The following is a 17,166-nucleotide window of genomic DNA, read 5'->3' as shown; positions in this document are numbered from 1 at the left end:
ATATTGGGGGCCAGGCGGGAGCCCACCTCTAGGGGGAGGACTACACCCCACTCTGGCCTTGCTATCCCTCCCCCCCTTTTTTTAAAAATATATTTTATTGATTTTTTACAGAAAGGAAGGGAGAGGGATAGAGAGCTAGAAACATCGATGAGAGAGAAACATCGATCAGCTGCCCCCTGCACACCCCCCACCAGGGATGTGCCCGCAACCAAGGCACATGCCCTTGACTGGAATCAAACCTGGAACCCTTCAGTCTGCAGGCCGGCGCTCTGTCCACTGAGCCAAACCGGTTTCAGCCTTGCTATCCCTTTTATTAAGACTTTGGGATCCACCCATAGAGGCAGGCAATTCCAATAATAGCCAATCAGCAAGGATTTCCATAAGATGGACAGGTGGAAGTTGCTTCAGCTACCAATGTGTCCGTTAGGCAGTGAGCGGCTGGCTCTGGCCTTTCAGAGCTGCCCAGGTTAACCAGCCTTCCAGGTTCCTTGTCCACGCCGCTCTGCCCGCGGGGACAATGGTCGGTTCCCAACAGGGTCCGGTGCCTGCTGAGCTGTCCCGTGGCGTGTTTGGTCCTGCTCTGACGTGGGCTGGAGCCCGCCCCCCGGTGTGTGGGTTCCGGGCCCGCATGGCGGATTCGTGTCAGACTCCGCCTGGGACCCGGCCACGGGCCGCCTGTGTGGAGCTAGAGCCACGCACAGCTTCTGGGGGCCTTGGCTGGGCCTGGGTGTGCATGGGAGGGGCCACGCCATGTGCCATGGTCGACTTCCACCAGCCCCGAGCCTGGGGGGCAGGTCAGCAGAAGGCCCAAGGCACCCCATCAGCCAGCTGCCAGTGAGGCCCCGTTGCAGGAAGGACCTCTCGGGGCGTGTGCGTTGTGTGAGGTAGGCTCCCAGGAGGGGCGAGAAATGTGCATCCGATCGACACAGATTCAAACCTGGCACCCGTGCTGGGTCTGAGGTCCCTCGGCAGAATTCTCAAGGTTCACCAAGGCCAGCCTCTCCCCTTCCCCCGAAAGGCCTCCGGGCCTCGGTGTTGGGCGGTTTGGGGGAATCATCAGGGTGAGTTCATCGGGCTGAAACAGACCCAGACTGGGCTGTGTGGAGGGAGGGCTCGGCACTGGCTGGGCGTTTCCCAGGGAAAATGGTCCGAGAGTCACGCACCTCGGTGTCTGCTGTCGCCTCTGCCCCCCTGAGTCCGCCTGGCTCCTGAGAGCCTCCCAGGAAGGTGTGTGCCAGGAGCTCAGGCCGGCACGGCCAGCACACTCTGCAGGGTGCAGCCATGGAGAAAGGGAAGGTGGAGTACCCCTAGGCCAGTGGTCAGCAAACTCATTCGTCCACAGAGCCAAATATCAACAGGACAACGATTGAAATTTCTTTGGAGAGCCAAATTTTTTAAACTTCTCCTAACGCCACTTCTTCAACATAGACTCGCCCAGGCCATGGTGTTTTGTGGAAGAGCCACACTCCAGGGGCCAAAGAGCCGCATGTGGCTCTCGAGCCGCAGTTTGCCGAGCACGGCCCCAGGCTGATGGGTGTGGAGGGGAGTGCTTTGACTCGAGCAAGATGGTGCCTGTGGGTGACGTGGTCCCATGGGGAGCTGGCGGTGGTCCCTCGGCTCTCTCCCTGGATCAGCTGTCCCTCTCAGTCACCTCCAGAATCAAACTGCTCTCCACCCCACAACTGGCACCTCCCTCCGGCTCCCCAGCGCCTGGACCAGGCTGGTGGCCGCACTGCCTCCCCTCCACCTGCCCTCACCTTCCCTGCTTCCCGTCAGCACAGAATTCAGAGTGGTTCTTCTAAAAGGCCGGTCAGGCCACATCTGTCTTCTGCTCCAAACCCTCCCTCGACTTCCCTCTCCACTCACAGTAGAAGCCAAAAAAGGTCACCCTGGTCCCCAGGACCAGCCGCCACGTCCTGCCCGTCCCGTCTCCCACCACTGACCCCTCCCACCTTCCCCAGTCAGTCTCAGTCGCGTTGGCTTTGTTGCTGGCTTTTAAACAGCCAAGCTCTCTCCTGCCGGGGGCAGAGTTCTCTTTTCTGGAAGGCTCTGGCCTGACACGGGCACGTCTGCCTGCTGCTCTTCTGCTCAGATGTCACCTTCCCCGGGCGGGGGGCCTCTCTGACCACCCATTGTGGGGCTCAGGTCTTCCCACAGCGACCCTCTGCGACCCCACCCACTCCCCCACCCAGCCCCATGCTGGTCCTCAGACCAGATGGCATCCGAAATGCTGTGGGTCTGTTCGCTGTCCACCCGTGCCCCCTCACGAGAAGGGGAGCTCCGTGAAGGCTGGTGCTGGCCCCCGGAATAACGCAGCTCATGGTAGGCCCCCGACAGGTGCACGTTCGGCGGACGGTGACTGGAGCCGTCCAGGGGAATACAACAAAGCCGGGCCGAGGAGGGTTAGGGATGTTAAAAACCGTATCCGACTTTTAATTTTAAAAACAAAGGAAATACAGTTAATGAACTCAGACCCAAAGGTGCGTCTGCCCTGGCTCCACCCTCCGTCTCCGTGGGGGACGCCCAGCTCCCCTCCCTCGCCCCCCCCCCCCCCCCCCCCGGCTTCACGCCTCTGCGGTGGGAAGTTTGGAAAACAAACGGTATAATCCCGGACCACATTCTGATTGATCACAAACGCATCCCCGGCAAGGAAGAAAGCTGCAGGCCCCCAGGACGACAGTGACCGATAAACCCACATGCAGCTACAAGAGGAACAGCTCCCACCTCCCAAAAAATAGTAAAGGAGAGAGAGAGCAGGAGAAAACGCCTCATTTTGTTCAGTACCAATTTCCTGAAGGCGAGCCCTGGGATGTTTCTGGGTTTTGTTTTTTGTTTGTTTGTTTTTGGTGTTTTGGTTGGTTGGTTGGTTTTTGGCTGAGAAGGTGGCCGGAGACCAGCCCAGGTCACCTGAGCACAGGGCTGGGGAGGCAGTGGAACGCCTGGGGCCTGGGCTAACGCATGGGATGGTCGCCTGCGCCCACCTCGTCCGTCCTCTCCCACGCCAGGCCACGCCAGGCCACGCCACGCCACGTGATGGCGAGAGGTCGATTTCCAAAGCCACCATTGAATACGTAAGAAGTTGGGGGGATGCCCTACAAGGTGGCTCAGGGGATAAGGTCCCATTGGATGGGCTCATGACTACTGTGGGGAATTCCATCCGTTTCCAAACAGGCAACCAATGCTATTTTTTATTTTATTTTTTTTGAATGTTTAGGTTGTCGGACTAAGTCCAATCCCCACCACCCTCCTCATACTTCCCCCCCTTTCTCTAGAAGTGGGTTCTTTGTGGTCCTCAGACCGGTCCTGTGAGTTTAAACGAAGTGTTAGCGGTTAAAAAATAAACACCCCTTCCGTAGGCTCACGCCTTTTCCTTTTCCTCCACGAGAGAGGAAAATTGTGCTTCTGACGGTCAGGAGCATGAGGAGTGAGATCGCCACCAGAGGGCGCTGTCCCCCAGCCAGAATGCCAGGGGCCTGCCTGTCAGGCTGCGGCGCGAGAGCCGGACACACGCCCCCTGGCGGTGGGAGCCGCCGGCGCATGCACTGTTCTAGCCAGGCTCGCTCTGCAGACTCCCCACCTGGAGAGAAGGGAGATGTTTTTCCCGTGTTGTGTTTAAAATAGAATTATTTCCAACGTTGTGTGTGCTCGGGTATCCGTTCCCCTCGGTGTCCAAATGATCTCGGTCCCTTGTCCATAAATACCTCTGCTACGCAGTCCTCCTGCCCCCGCCCCCCTCTCCCTCAAACCAGGGGCAAGAAGGAGGCTTGGGACTGCCCCCACCTTCCCTGTCCCTGGCTCACTGAGGTCTGTGGCTCTCAAGGGCTTCAGGAAGAGGGCTCCTGCCCTCCCCGTCCTGGCCCAGGCAAGGGGCCCTGGTGCCCAGGGGGCCTGGGGGTGGCAGCGCGGGGGAGGGGCCCACGTGGTCGTGGCCCACGCCAGCCTGTGGCCTGAGCTGGCCTGAGGCCCACCTGCTTCTCTGTGCAGCAGGGCTGAGGGGCCTGGACCGGAGGAAGGGGCTCCTCTCCCACCACAGCCCGGAGCACAGGGGGCGCCGGGGGGCAGGCCTGCTCCTCCCTCCCGTAGGGCTGCCCGCTGCCGGCATCAAAGACAGATGTATGATCTGGAGTCAGGGACTCGAGGAAAGCCACGGAGGCGTGTGGACTTGGGAGCAGCTCTCCGAGGAGGGGCGGGCGCTCCTGGGGCCCGGGCAGGGCCTGCCGTCTGGTGTTCCAAATCCTCTGGACACAGGAGCTGGGAGCCAGGAGGGCCACCTCCACGTGACCGACTGCCAAATCTTTCCCGATGCCCACGCGGATGAGCCCACGCGTCCGCCCTGCGGGCCTGTGGTGCGGGAGCCTCCGGGGAGGAGGGCCGGGGCCCTGGCCACGCCGGGTGGAAGAGAACGACACGTCTGGGATTTCTGTGCTTTAGGCTCTCCGCCCTTCGTCCCGGCCTCGGGCTGGGCTTACGGAAGCAGCCCCGGGAGAGGAAGGAGGCTGCTGGCCATCCCGTTAGAGTTTGCCGTGGAGCACTGTCGGCCGCGGGGAGAGGACGGGAGGCCAGGATCCGGGTGTGAGAAGAGGCTCCTGCAAAGAGGGGAGGGCCGGTGAGTCAGGCGGGGGTCCGAGCAGCCCGTGTGGCCGAGCTGCCCAGCTCTTAGCCTAAGGCAGAGTTTCCCAAACTTCTCTCATGATGAGGATCACCCGGTGGAGTTGTTAAACTACAGATTCCTGAATCCCAACTAAGAAGTGCTAAACTAGAATTTTGGGGGAACATATAGGTAAAATTGTGTACTTCACTTAGTGCTCTAAGACAGGGTAAAATAATGCTAAAGGGAAAATAAAAATAGAATGCATAACACTAATCTAAGGCAGAGCACTAAGTGAAGTACACAATTTTACCTATATGTTCCCCCAAAATTCTAGTTTAGCACTTGTTAGTTGGGATTCAGGAATCTGTAGTTTAACAACTCCACCGGGTGATTCTCATCATGAGAGAAGTTTGGGAAACACTGGCCTAAGGTGACCAGACGTCCAGCTTTTGGCGGGACAGTCCCAATTTTTAACCATCTGTCCCGCATCCCGCAGCGTTTTAAACTTTTCTACCTCAGCCCCCAGCAGGCCTCTCGGAGGAGGCGTCTGGCCCCGCGGCCAGGTCCTCCGGGGCATCCTGGCTGTGAGGGGCGTGACGGCCGGAGGCAGGGGAGCTGGGCTCTGGCCCAGGTGATGATTTAAGTTCGGGGACAAAACAGACGGACACCCTGGGGTCCCTGAGGCACGGGGGACATGCACAGGGGACCCAGACACTGACCCTGAACTCCAGGCTGGCGTCCGGCTGTGCCCGCTGTCAGCTCCCACCTCCGGGAGTTCCCAGTGTGGCCAATCCCCCGGCCCGATTCGCCGCCTGGAGCTTTTCCTCTACACCAGTGTTTCCCAAAGTGTGGTACGCGTCCCCCCAGGGGTACGGGAAGAGTTTGGTGGGGGTACGCGTTGCACCGGAGTTTGGTGGGGATATGCACTGCATCATGCTTAGCTGCGCCTAATTCTGCGTTCTCATGAGTACGAGGGGCACTCAGCGTTACAAAAATTATAGAAGGGGGACACATATGTCAAAAGTTTGGGAAACACTGCTCTACACCATCCCTTTGCCTCTAAAACGTAGGCAGACCCAGTGGCCCCCTTCCACAGAAGGTGTTAGAGATCGAAAAGAGCAATAGCAATACCTATAGAGGACGCAGCATGTGCCAGATACTGTTCTTGGCGTCCCCTCAACCACCCACTTTACAGATGGAGAAACGGAAGCCCGGAGCGAAAGACGTCACACTGTACAAGTGGCAGGCCCGGAGCTGAACCGGGCCCTGGGCCCCCCGTTTCACCACGGCACCCCACACGGTCACGACGGGGAGACACACGGGCATGCGTGGCGAGGGAGAGGCTGTGAGGGAGGGTCCCGCGTCACAGCGGCGTGAGCGGAGAGGGATCCACGGCCTACGGCATTGCCTGCGACGGGACAGGTGTCATAGCCAGTGGTGACCGTGCCACATCTGGATGGAGAGGCCCCCCAAGGATGGCAAGAGGGCCCAGCTGTGGGGGAGAGGCTGGCTCCCGCTGATTTCCAGACAGGGTGAGGGGGAGGAAGAGAGGAAAAGGGAGGGGAAGAGAAGGAAAAGGCAAGGGGACGTCAGCTATGCCTCTCCTCCTCACGCTGGCATTTCCCTTTCCTCCCACGATGGCAGACTAAGAGGAAGTCTCGGCAGACTGATCCTGTGTCCGCACTGGGTGTGGGCCCGAGCCGTGCCCCGCTGTTCTTGGTGTCCCCTCAACCACCCTCTTTACAGATGTACCTGTGTCCCGGGGCTCAGATCTCCACCGCGGGGTCAGTGAAGCCCTTTTTGCCCTCGTTCACCAGCACGGGCTTCTCGGTCCGTGTGTGCCAGACCAGGATCTGCGGGTGCAGAGACGGGAGACGCCGTGGGACAGGCCTCTGGCTTCTCCCTGCCCCCTCCTGCTCCCGCCCGGACCCTCAAGTATCGCCCCCGCCCTCCTGTCCTGCCCTTGTCCCATCAGGATGTTCCCCAATGTTCTTCCTTTCTGCGGACGCCCCCACTCTTGCTGTGTGTACACACAGGGTGCATTCAAAATAGCAGCGGGGGGACAGAAAGTGCTCAACTCCAGAAAAGGTGAATCTGAGGATTCCTCTCTTCCTCTTGCTTCTCATTCTCTCCTGCATTACCTTTTTTTTTTTTTTTTTTTAATATAACGTCTTTATTGATTTTAGAGAGAAACACCGATCGGCATGCACCCTGACCAGGGACTGAGCTGCAACCTGGGCATGTGCCCGGACCAGGAATCAAACCGGTGACCTTTCAGAGCACGGGATGACCGTCAACCCACTGAGCCACACAGCCCAGGGCTCCCTGCATTTTTTAAAAATATATATTTTATTGATCTTTTACAGAGAGGAAGGGAGAGAGATAGAGAGCTAGAAACATCGATGAGAGAGAAACACCGACCAGTTGCCTCTTGCACATCCCCTACAGGGGATGTGCCTGCAAGCAATGTACATGCCCTTGATCGGAATCGAACCCGGGACCTTTCAGTCCGCACACCAACGCTCTACCACTGAGCCAAACCGGTTTCGGCTCCCTGCATTTCTTAATGGCTGGGTTCGTGGTCGAGAGAGGCAGGAAGTGGTTTTGGAGCCTTCAGCTCAGCCAGCTGGCAGACCAGGCCTGTGCTGGAGAAGCTCAAACTAGGAAGTGTGTGTGTGTATGCATGTGCCTACACACATGCATTTGTCCATGTGTGTGCACACATGAACATGTAATTGCAGGGAGGCCGTGAAGCTCAACTCTTTTGAGGTGCGGGAGGGGACTGTGTCCTTGGCTCTGCCTCACTGGTTCCCTCCTCCCCCCAATTTCCCTGCGTGACTTCAGTGTGGCTGCTGCATGCGTGACAACCTTCCTTCCGGGCCAGGTGTTTTCAGAAGGCACAGCTCTAGGCTGGCTCTTCTTTGCAAGGCTGTGTCCAGGCCTTTCTTCCCACCCCTGACTCCCAGGGAGGGTTTGGCCAGGCGTGGGGACGCCCACACCCCGGCCGTCCGCTCCCCCAGGCCTCACCTTGGTGCAGTTGGCGGCCTTGGGCTCCAGGTCGCTGAGGGTGACGAGCTCGCGGAGCAGGCTGCTCTCCTGGTAGCCCCCCTTCACGCCGCGCAGCTTGAAGTAGGCCTGGCTCCGCTGCAGGATGAGCCGCAGGTTGACGGCGAACCCCGCCATGTCGATGGCGAAGGGCCGGTGGGGGTCGAACACCGTCTTCCAGCCGACCACCTTCCCGGCCGCGTTCACCCGCGGGGCCTCATACCGGAGGCCCCCGACGAAGGCCACGGGCCACACGGACACCCTCCTGGTGCTGCGCATCTGCAGGGGACGCGGAGTCAGGCCCCGAGCCAAGCCCGTCCCCACGGGAGGCGACCTCCGCCGTGCACGCTGGGCTCACGGGCCATCGGAAGCCACGTCCGTCCGGGCTCAGGCCGGCCGGGCCCCAGACGTGCCCCTGAGGCGGGCACCTACGGAGGAACCTGGCCTCTCTCACCAGCCGATCCCCCCTTCTCTCCACGCACCTGCTGCCACTTTCTTGTGAAAAAAACCAAAAACCTCTCTTTCCAATTTAGAGTGGGACCCTCCTCTCGCCTCCCCCAAACTACTGTGACTCACAAACCCCCAGGACATGACACTGGCCCCCTCCTCATGCAGGCCAGCCGCTGAGGCAGGGCTGTGGTCCTTCAGCTCCAAGCATCCGCCCCCTTTAACCAGGGGACCCCTGACCACAGCTGCCCCCTCTAACCACGGGATCCCTGAGGCCATGGCCACCCCCTTTAGGGGACCCCTGAGGCCACAGCCACCCCCTTTAACCAGGTGACCCCTGACCACAGCCGCCCCCTCTAACCAGGGGACCCCTGAGGCCACGGCCACCCCCTTTAACCATAGGACCCCTGAGGCCACGGCCAGCTATCAGTCCCTTATCTGGCCCCTGCAGGCTGCACTGACTCCAGCCTGGCCCCGCCTGTGACCTCTCTGTGCATCCCTACCCAAAGGGTCTCCTGGGGAGCATCCTCATTTCCCGCCCCTGCATCCTCAAGCCCCGCCCACACCCTCCAGCCCCGCCCCGAGCCCTCAAGCTCCGCCCCGCGCCCCGTGGGGTGACCGGCACCTCCTCGAAGAGCTCCAGGCTGTAGGTGTTGTCGTCGTCCGCGAAGTACACCACGCCGGGCTGGCTGGCGTTGCGCGGGAAGGTCTCCCGCAGCCAGCGCAGGGCCAGGTTGCGCTGCATGGTGCCGCGCGGGATGCGCGGGTCGCGGGCGTCGCCGCGCAGCTTGTAGTTGCGGGGCGTCTCCACGTGCAGGTGCGTGTAGTTGAGGCCGGAGTCGCGCAGCAGGCGCGTGGCCAGCGGCGTGCGGCGCGGCGCGTCCTCCACCAGCAGCCAGTGCAGGTTGGGCACGTGCAGCAGCGTGTTGGCCAGGCGCGTGAGCTCGGCCTTCTGCACCGGGCGGCTGTAGGTGGGCGTCACCACGTGGATGGTGGGCAGCGTGTCGGACCAGGGCGGCGGCCGCGTGTACACGTACTCGGTGCGCACCACCTCCACGATGTCGCGGTCGGACATGCAGTATTCTCTGGGGTCCGCACCGGGCGGGGCGGGGCGCCGGGGGTCACCGCGATCATCTGCGGGAATGGGAGATGGGTGGGGGGGAAGAGATAGGCAGTGTGGGGGGCAGAGCAGGCCCTGGCCTCGGGCATGGGCGGGAGGCGCCCCTCTGCCTGGTCAGACCTACCCTCTGCTCCCAGGAATGCCATCAGACCCCTGCCTGGCACTGCCTGGGTCTCACTTTCCTAGTCCTGACTCCCCACCCAGCAGAGGGAACCTGGACTCCCTGTGGCTATGTGGGTGCAGCCGGCCTGGCCGGGCTGGGGGCTCACCCTTGTGCGCGGTGAGCAGGGGGGCGATGGTGCTCTGGTGCCACACGGTGACCAGCAGCGTCCAGGGCAGCACGATGAGGATGATGGCAAGGATGTCCCTTCTCTTCGGCATCTCCAAGGCTGGCTGGGCCCACAGCTCCTCATTACCTGCGCGGCGGCAACAAGGTCCGGAGAGGAGGACGGCGGTGCCAGGGATGAGCACAGGGGAGAAGAGAACAAAAATGGGACGGACAGGCCAGGGACGGGGACAGCAGAGAAGCCGGTGCTGGCTAGCGGGTCTTACCAGCGCTCACAACCCACCCATTGCGGAAGCAGGTTTGCGGGGTCCGGCGCGGCTGGAGTGTCAGAAGGGGTGGTGGCGGCTCAGGGCGCAGTCAGGAACCCTGTCAGGCGCATCCCTGCAAGAGAGAGCAGAAGAGGATGGCCAGAGACCTGGGCAGGGGGGTGGGGGCGGCCTCCGGGAGGGCCAGGCCCGGCTCTGGCTTGTCACGTGGAGTCTGGACTGCCTTCTCCCAGGTGCTCGGCAGGGAGGCAGAGGGTGAGGGCACAGACGTCAGACACGCCTGCATTGGTTTTTAAACACTGAACCCTGCCACCGACAAGCTGTGGTTCCTTTGCGAAGGTACGGCAACGGTCCGTGCCACAGTCTTCTCATCTGTGAAATGGGTGGGTACCGTCGGTACATACTTTACAAGGTGGTTCTGAGAGCAAAGCAAGTCGGCGCCCCTGCAGCCCTGAGGATGGCGCTGGCGTGTACATACTGAGTCTACGATGGTACTGGCCACCTGTTTGGGCCCAGGTGGTTTCTTGAGAGGCTGGATAAAGGGTGGCAGCTCTGGGATGTAATGAAAGGGGGTGACCTTACACCACACCCCTAGCCCCGATCCCCAACTCCAAGACCACTGACGGGGCTGCACATGGGCCGATGGAGGTCTCCGTGCGGCTGGCTGAGCTCGGGCCGTTTGGTGGACGGCAAGGGGGCTTCTAAAAGGCCTGGCTGGGAGGTTGCCTCTGGGTCCTCCCTGTCTCCAGTGGAGCTTTGTCAAATGCCCTTTATCTCGGGGAGGGTCCCAGGTGCTGGGCGGAGAAGGCCAGGCACAGCGAGCTGTGTGCCATTCGGCGTGCACGCCCAGCTACTGTGGCGCTCACGTGGCCGCCCTCACGCGTCCTGTGGGCAGCGTCTTTATCCCACGCCTCTGCCTCTGGCACTCCCTCAGCCCCCCTATCATCTGGTCTTCTGGGCTGTTGTTCACAACAATAGCTGTGAGATAGCACCTAGGGCAGTGGTTCTCAACCTTTCTAATGCCCTGACCCTTTAATGCAGTTCCTCGAGGCCCACAGGTTAAGAACCGCTGCTGTAGAGCCTAAGACCACCGGAAAACACAGATATTTACATTACGATTCATATATATATATATATATATATATATGTTTTGTTTTTGTTTGTTTTTTTTACAGAGAGGAAAAGAGAGGGATAGAGAGTTACAAGCATCAATGAGAGAGAATCATCAATCAGCTGCCTCTTGCACACCCCATGCTGGGGATGTGCCCACAACCAAGGTACATGCCCTTGACCGGAATCGAACCCGGGACCTTTCAGTCCGCAAGCTGATGCTCTATCCACTGAGCCAAAGCGGTTTTGGCTACATTACGATTCTTAAGAGCAGCAAAATTACAGTTATGAAGTAGCAACGAAAATCATGTTATGGTTGGGGGTCACCACAACATGAGGAGCTGTATGAAAGGGTCGAGGCATTAGTAAGGTTGAGAACCACTGATGGGGTGTCGGAAGGTGACGCTCAGCGGTTCGTGTTCAGTGTATTACAACAACCCCGGATGCCACGCGTTGTCCTTACCGCTATTTCACGTGGCTTGCCCAAGGCCACAGCCAGGACCGGGTGCAGCCAGACGTAAACCCAGGCCCTTTGGTCTCCTGCAACCAGGGGCATGGGGAGGCAGCTTCCAGGCCCCAGAGCCCCCAAACCTGTTCAGGCATAGATGGGATGAGTCCTGTCACAGAGCAACCCCCCTCCCCTAGGAGAGCCGGCCCGGCTGCTGTCCCAGCACCTTCCAGAAGCTGGGAGGGGGGTCAGGGGAAGGCAAAGATGCAGGGGCTGTGGAGAGACAGTTCTGTCCCATTTTGTCTTTCTGGTCAAGACATCATAAAAGGAAAGGCGGGGGGGGGGGGGCGAGGGAGAAAAACTCTAAAAATAAACTTAGCAATAAACCCAGTTGTGCATTAATTACCCTGGAAGCCATTACGGCCTGAAAAATCCCATAACTTTAATGGAGGCGATTATAAGCATCGTAGCAGAATCGCGGAGCTAATTACCAGGTGGTTATTCAGCAGAACAGCCAGAGCCCTGGTCGGTCAGTCTCAGAGAAAGCCAGCTGGCCAGTGGGGGTGAGTTTGTGGGAGATGGGGCCTGGGGCCAGAGCCTGGTGGTGGTGGTGGTGGTGTGGGGGGTAGGTCCTGGGGGAGCCTAGCGCTGTGGGGGCTCGTGGAGGTGTGACCTGAGGGGAGCTGGAGACAGGGGAGGGGGAGGGGGACTGTGGGAGGGCCTGGGGGAGGGGGGAGGCTGCACCTACCCAGACCTCAGCTCTGAGATGAGGCTGTGAGGATGCCTAGGCCCCCACAGCCTCCTCCTCCCCGGGCCTGGAGGAAGGGCAGCAGCTCGCCTGTGGCCGCAGGCTCAGCCCTGCAGGCTGCACCCATGTAGACCTGGGCCTTTTGCACATGTATTCAGGCGTGTGTGTGTGTGTGTGTGTGTGTGTGTGAGAGAGAGAGAGAGAGAGAGAGAGAGAGAGAGAGAAAGAGAGAGAGAGAAAGAGAGAGAGAGAAGATCAGCTACAAGCAGGCTCCGAAACCATCCAGACACGTGTCTCTGCCATGATAGAGCCCTGCTACCAAGCACGCTGGGAGCAGTGGTGAGGTGGTGGAAGGAGTCCGCTGTACAGCGAAGAGTCCCTCCAAACGACGCACTGTGTGATGCTTGCTTCAGCTTACGCAGCCTTTAGAGAGGCAGGAATTTCCTGCACAACACGAGGTCATTTTCCCTGGAATCCTCCCCCCTCCGTGCCGGCCGCTCTCAGCACTCCGGAGGGTGTTGGATCTGGCGGGGTGGTGGGGGGGGAGTTCTGGGTGTTCCTGGCCATACCCCATCCCGCCCCCACCCCCCACCCCTGTGCACCCTTCGACCTCTTTGTTGATTTCATTGAAGTGACCCAGGACCTGAAGGACACTTGGTGTGCCTGCCATCTGCGTGCGCTATCCTTGAGCATTTTTACGACGTTTCCCACCTATTTATGAGAATCCTTTTTCCAGACTCGCTTTATGGAGTCTTTTGAGAACACTCAACTCCGTTTTCACAGATACAGCGTATGTCTCTCTTTCCAGCCCGTGTTTCGTGGTTTCATACTATTCCGCGGTGAGGACCGCAAGCCAGGCCTTTAAAAACAGGCTGAGAATTAACCTTAGGGACCCTCAGACTCCATCCAGGCCAGCCTGTGACTCAGCAGGTGTGAGCAGGGGCGGCCCCTAGAGGTGAGAGGCAGCATGACAGGAGTCCCGACACCTGCTGGAGGCCTTGGCAGATGAAATGGACCGGGTTTGTGAGCTGCAGAAGTCAAGGGGTCTGGGGAGCCTGGTTAGGGGAGCTTCCGCTGTGCGTGTGAAGGAGGAACGCTGGTCTCCCTCTGAGAGCCGGCATCTGGGGGTGGACGGGACAGACGCTGAAGCCTCCTCACGCAAGTGCAAGCCAAGCCCGTGGCTCCACTGATCAGCCCAGAAGGGGTGAGGATGGGGAAGGGGCTGGGCCAGGCGCCAGCCTTCTGGGCATGGGGTCAGGGAGGTGGCAACAGGCGGCAGAAGGAGAGGACGTCTTAAAAGGAGATGCGGGACGGAGTCAAGGCCCCAGCTCCAGCTGCAGACAGTTCCCCGGGAGAAGGGAAGCCCGGGTTTGTCCCGGAGACCTGCAGGGACTCCTCCCCGGACCAAGGGATTAGTATTGATTCTGCCGCCTCTGCCCAGGAAAAGCCCCGTGCCAGAGCTAATCAGCTCCCGGGCCAGTCAATCCATACTTCATTAACCCGGCCCTGTCCTCCTGCGACCCGGCCGCCGTCTCTGCCCCCGAGCCTGGCCCTGGTTCCAGCCACGAGCTCCTGCTGGGCCTGCAGGGCACGGGCTTGGCCTCTCTCCGCCCCCCTCCCCCCCCCCCCAGGTTCCTGCTCGCTTCCTCCTCCTGCACCCCATCCTCAGGAGGGGAAGGGAGGGCAGGGAACAGGGATCCAGCCGCTCATTCCACTCCAAGAAGTGAAGTGAGGTCTGCGCGGGATGCTTAGTCGGAATGGCGAGCCTTCTCCGTGACATCCCTGTGCTGGGCCAGCAGGATTCACTGTCTCCACGCCTCCCGGTCCAAGCAGGGGGTCCCCTTTCACATTTGAGGAAACCGAGGCTTAGCAGGGCTGCATGACCAGTTGCAGGGCTGGAGGCCATCTCCCCCAGGGCCACTCAGCCTCGGCCTCTGGACTCTGAGTTGGTACAGCCCCACCTCATGCTGCCCTCCTCCCCCCTGCAGAACCAGCAGGTGGGCTTCTGGGCCACCCACTGGGCCTGTGTGCTCTGCCAGCTGGTGCCAGGCAGAGGGCTCCAGGGAGGGACTCCCACCTGCTCTCAGGGTGCAACACTGATGGGGGGAGAGGGGGGACGCAGGGAGGCCAGGCCCTGGCGAGGTCCGCATCCTGCCTCGGGGTCACACAGGCTGCAAACCGCTGGCTGGGCTGCCTGGGAGACCCTGCTTCCACGCTTGCGCAGGCTGCCGGCCGGAGCTCACTACGGGCGGCCCCAGGCCCGAGGCCGCCCTCCTGCTGGCTGTGGGCTGCCCTCGGCTCCCAGGCTGCATGCCAAGCCTTCCACACGGGTTTCTCGAGCGGCCACTGAATTCATCAAGCAGCGCGGAGGGAACGCAGGGCCCGTCTGCTAACAGGTGGGGCCCTGCACACGCAATGTCACTGTGGGAGGGCGGGAGGTTACAGCCTGGGCCCAGGTGCCGTCCATCCTAAAGGTGGGGACAGCTGGAGCCAGGGGCCGTGGGGGCACCTTAGAGTAAGGTGACCAGATCGTCCCGCTTTTGGCGGGACAGTCCCGCAGTGTTTTTAAAAAGTCCCAATTCTCGCCAAAACTGGTTTGGCTCAGTGGATAGAGTAGGGGTGTCGAACTCAATCAGAGAAGGGGCCAAAATCTAAAATCCAGCCTAAATCGCAGGCCGAATGGTTTACTGAACAGTCATAAACTGTCATTGTGATGGAAACGCAGCGGAGTGCAGTGATGACAGTGCAGTGCGGGCCACATTGCAAGGCCTGGCGGGACAGATTTGGCCCGCGGGCCCTGTGTTTGACACATGTGGGATAGAGCATCGGCCTGCGGACCCAGGTTCGATTCCGGTCAAGGGCATGTACATTAGTTGCGGGCACATCCCCAGTGGGGGGTGTGCAAGAGGCAGCTGATCAGTGTTTCTCTCTCATTGATGTTTCTAACTCTCCCTCTTCCTTCCTCTCTGTAAAAAATCAATAATATATATATATATATATATATAGATATAGATATAGATATAGATATAGATATATAGATATATAGATATCTATATATAGATATATAGATATATATATATATCTATATATAGATATATATAAATAAAAAGTCTCGATTCTTTCAAAAAATCGGGACTGTCCCGCCAAAAGCAGGACGATCTGGTCACCTTACCTTAGAGGTGGGACGTGCTGCTGTAGAGCCTGAGACCATCGGAAAACAGAGATATTCACATTATGATTCATTAACAGTAGCAGAATTACAGATATGAAGTAGCAACGAAAATAATTTTATAGTTGGGGGTCACCAGGAAGGTTGAGAACCACTGCCGTAGAGTCTGTCCACCACCACAGGAAGGCCAGGCCACCTCCTGACTCTCAGCTCCTGTCTGGCCCCGCTCCGCTTCTGAGGTTGATGGCAGAACCTAACCACAGCCACAGCCTGCTGCTACGTCCTCCCAGCTCCTCCTGCTCTCCCTTGCCCGAAAGGGTGGCCCGTGGTGAGGTTCCGGGCCCTGTGGGCAGACAGCTCTGGACACCACGCGAGAGTCTCTCTTCCTCTGCTGCGTGGCTTGGACATGGTAACCCGGCTGAGCCTTGATTTGCCCATCTGTGAAATGGGAATATAGATGGTGCTTTCCCCCCCATTAGGTTTTTGGAGTGATGAGAAAGAAATCAATAGGATCTCTCTGGCGCAGCACTGGCGCCCACGAACAGAAGCTGCTGTGGTGACCAACGTGGAGAGGGCCTGGAGGGACCCGCCTGGCCTGGTACCCTCTCCCTGGGATGGGCTTTTGGCTGCCTGCCAGAAGGCAGGACGGAAGCCAAAGACCCCCAAAATCCCATTTTACCCCCCAAAAGAGAGGCGGGATACTCAGAAGGGACCCCTTCCTGTCTCAAGGGCTCACGTTGGCCCTATCCAGCCTCAGTTTCCCCTTATCCAGTGTGGCGCTGTTAGGCCTCGTTCACTCTCTGGCAAACTCCAGGATGACCTTAAACTAAGGTGACCAGATTGTCCCGCTTTTGGCGGGACAGTCCAGATTTTAAATATATATATATTTTATTGATTTTTCACAGAGAGGAATAGGGAGATAGAAATATCGATGAGAGAGAGACATCGATCAGCTGCCTCTTGCACACCCCCTACTGGGGATGTGCCCGTAACCAAGGTACATGCCCTTGACCGGAATAGAACCCGGGACCTTTCAGTCCGTGGGCCGACGCTCTATCCACTGAGCCAAACCAGTTCCTGTGACAGTCCAGATTTTTAACAATTTTTCCCATGTCCCATGGCGTTTTAAAAAAGTCCCGGGGCTTTTTTTTTAAATGCCATCGGACGTGGGAAAAATTGTTAAAAATTATGGTCTCCTTAAAACTCAACACGACTCCGTGTCCTTATCTGTGACACCTCCTGGCTATTTTGGGGCTCGGATGAGGGAATCTACGGGAAACATCCAGCATGAGGCCTCACACCCAATTAGCACGGCACAGGCTCGCTAGTGGGAAATAGGACAGCGGGTCTAACAGCTTCCACCTGGCTTCCAAATCCAGCCCAGTCCAGGCGCCGGGAAGAGCAGGGAAGGGAGAGGGCACACCGGCTCCTTCCTGGTGGAAGGGCCTGCACTCACGGCCTCTGAGGCAGATGCCGCTCTGCAAGGGCCAGGCCATGCCAAGGTCGGGATGCCCGGAAAGCAGGTACGTGGGCACGTGGCCCTGTGCTAGGCTGGGTGTGTGCCAGTGGCCAGTGCACCAGAGAAGGGCCCAGGCCCACTCCCCCTGCCCGGCTCAGATCTCCAGGCCCAGCCGCTGCCCACTGGCTGGCACTTCCACCAAGGCAGTGGTCGCCAACCCTCGGCTCGTGAGCCACATGCGGCTCTTTGGCCCCTTGAGAGCGGCTCTCCCACAAAATACCACGGCCTGGGCGAGTCTATTCTGAAGAAGTGGCGTTAGAAGAAGTTGAAGTTTAAAAAATGTGGCTCTCCAAAGAAATGTCCATCGTCGTCCTGTTGATATTTGGCTCTGTGGATGAATAGGTTTGCCTACCACTGCACTAAGGTGTTCCACGGGGCCCCAGCACAGCCCCCTCCCCCGGGGGGGGCACTGTCTGT

At 59.2% G+C, this 17,166-nt stretch overlaps 1 protein-coding gene across 3 annotated transcripts in view; it reads right to left on the bottom strand.

Annotated features, from left to right (window-relative positions):
* The window catches only part of B3GAT1 (beta-1,3-glucuronyltransferase 1), a 31,862-nt gene that overhangs the window by 5,678 nt on the left and 9,018 nt on the right, over positions 1–17,166 (bottom strand). Inside the window, exons 3-8 of one of the 3 annotated variants that reach the window (XR_006742337.1) lie at positions 9,773–9,870; positions 9,473–9,619; positions 8,709–9,217; positions 7,619–7,915; positions 6,344–6,444; positions 4,247–4,586 (exon numbers count right to left, since the gene is read on the bottom strand). Coding sequence is in view for 2 of the 3 variants with exons in the window: in XM_045585426.1 (XP_045441382.1) it covers positions 6,358–6,444; positions 7,619–7,915; positions 8,709–9,217; positions 9,473–9,619; positions 9,773–9,776 (1,044 nt within the window). In the remaining variant the exon portion in view is untranslated. Of the gene's footprint in view, positions 1–2,823; positions 4,587–6,343; positions 6,445–7,618; positions 7,916–8,708; positions 9,218–9,472; positions 9,620–9,755; positions 9,871–17,166 lie in introns of those variants that run through there. The other 2 variants (XM_045585426.1, XM_036449418.2) reach the window with 2 other exon arrangements.

This window comes from Pipistrellus kuhlii, unplaced genomic scaffold, assembly GCF_014108245.1.
Source record: "Pipistrellus kuhlii isolate mPipKuh1 unplaced genomic scaffold, mPipKuh1.p scaffold_m20_p_20, whole genome shotgun sequence".
Classification (NCBI taxonomy): domain Eukaryota; kingdom Metazoa; phylum Chordata; class Mammalia; order Chiroptera; family Vespertilionidae; genus Pipistrellus; species Pipistrellus kuhlii.
This window is presented reverse-complemented; position numbering and strand designations above follow the sequence as displayed.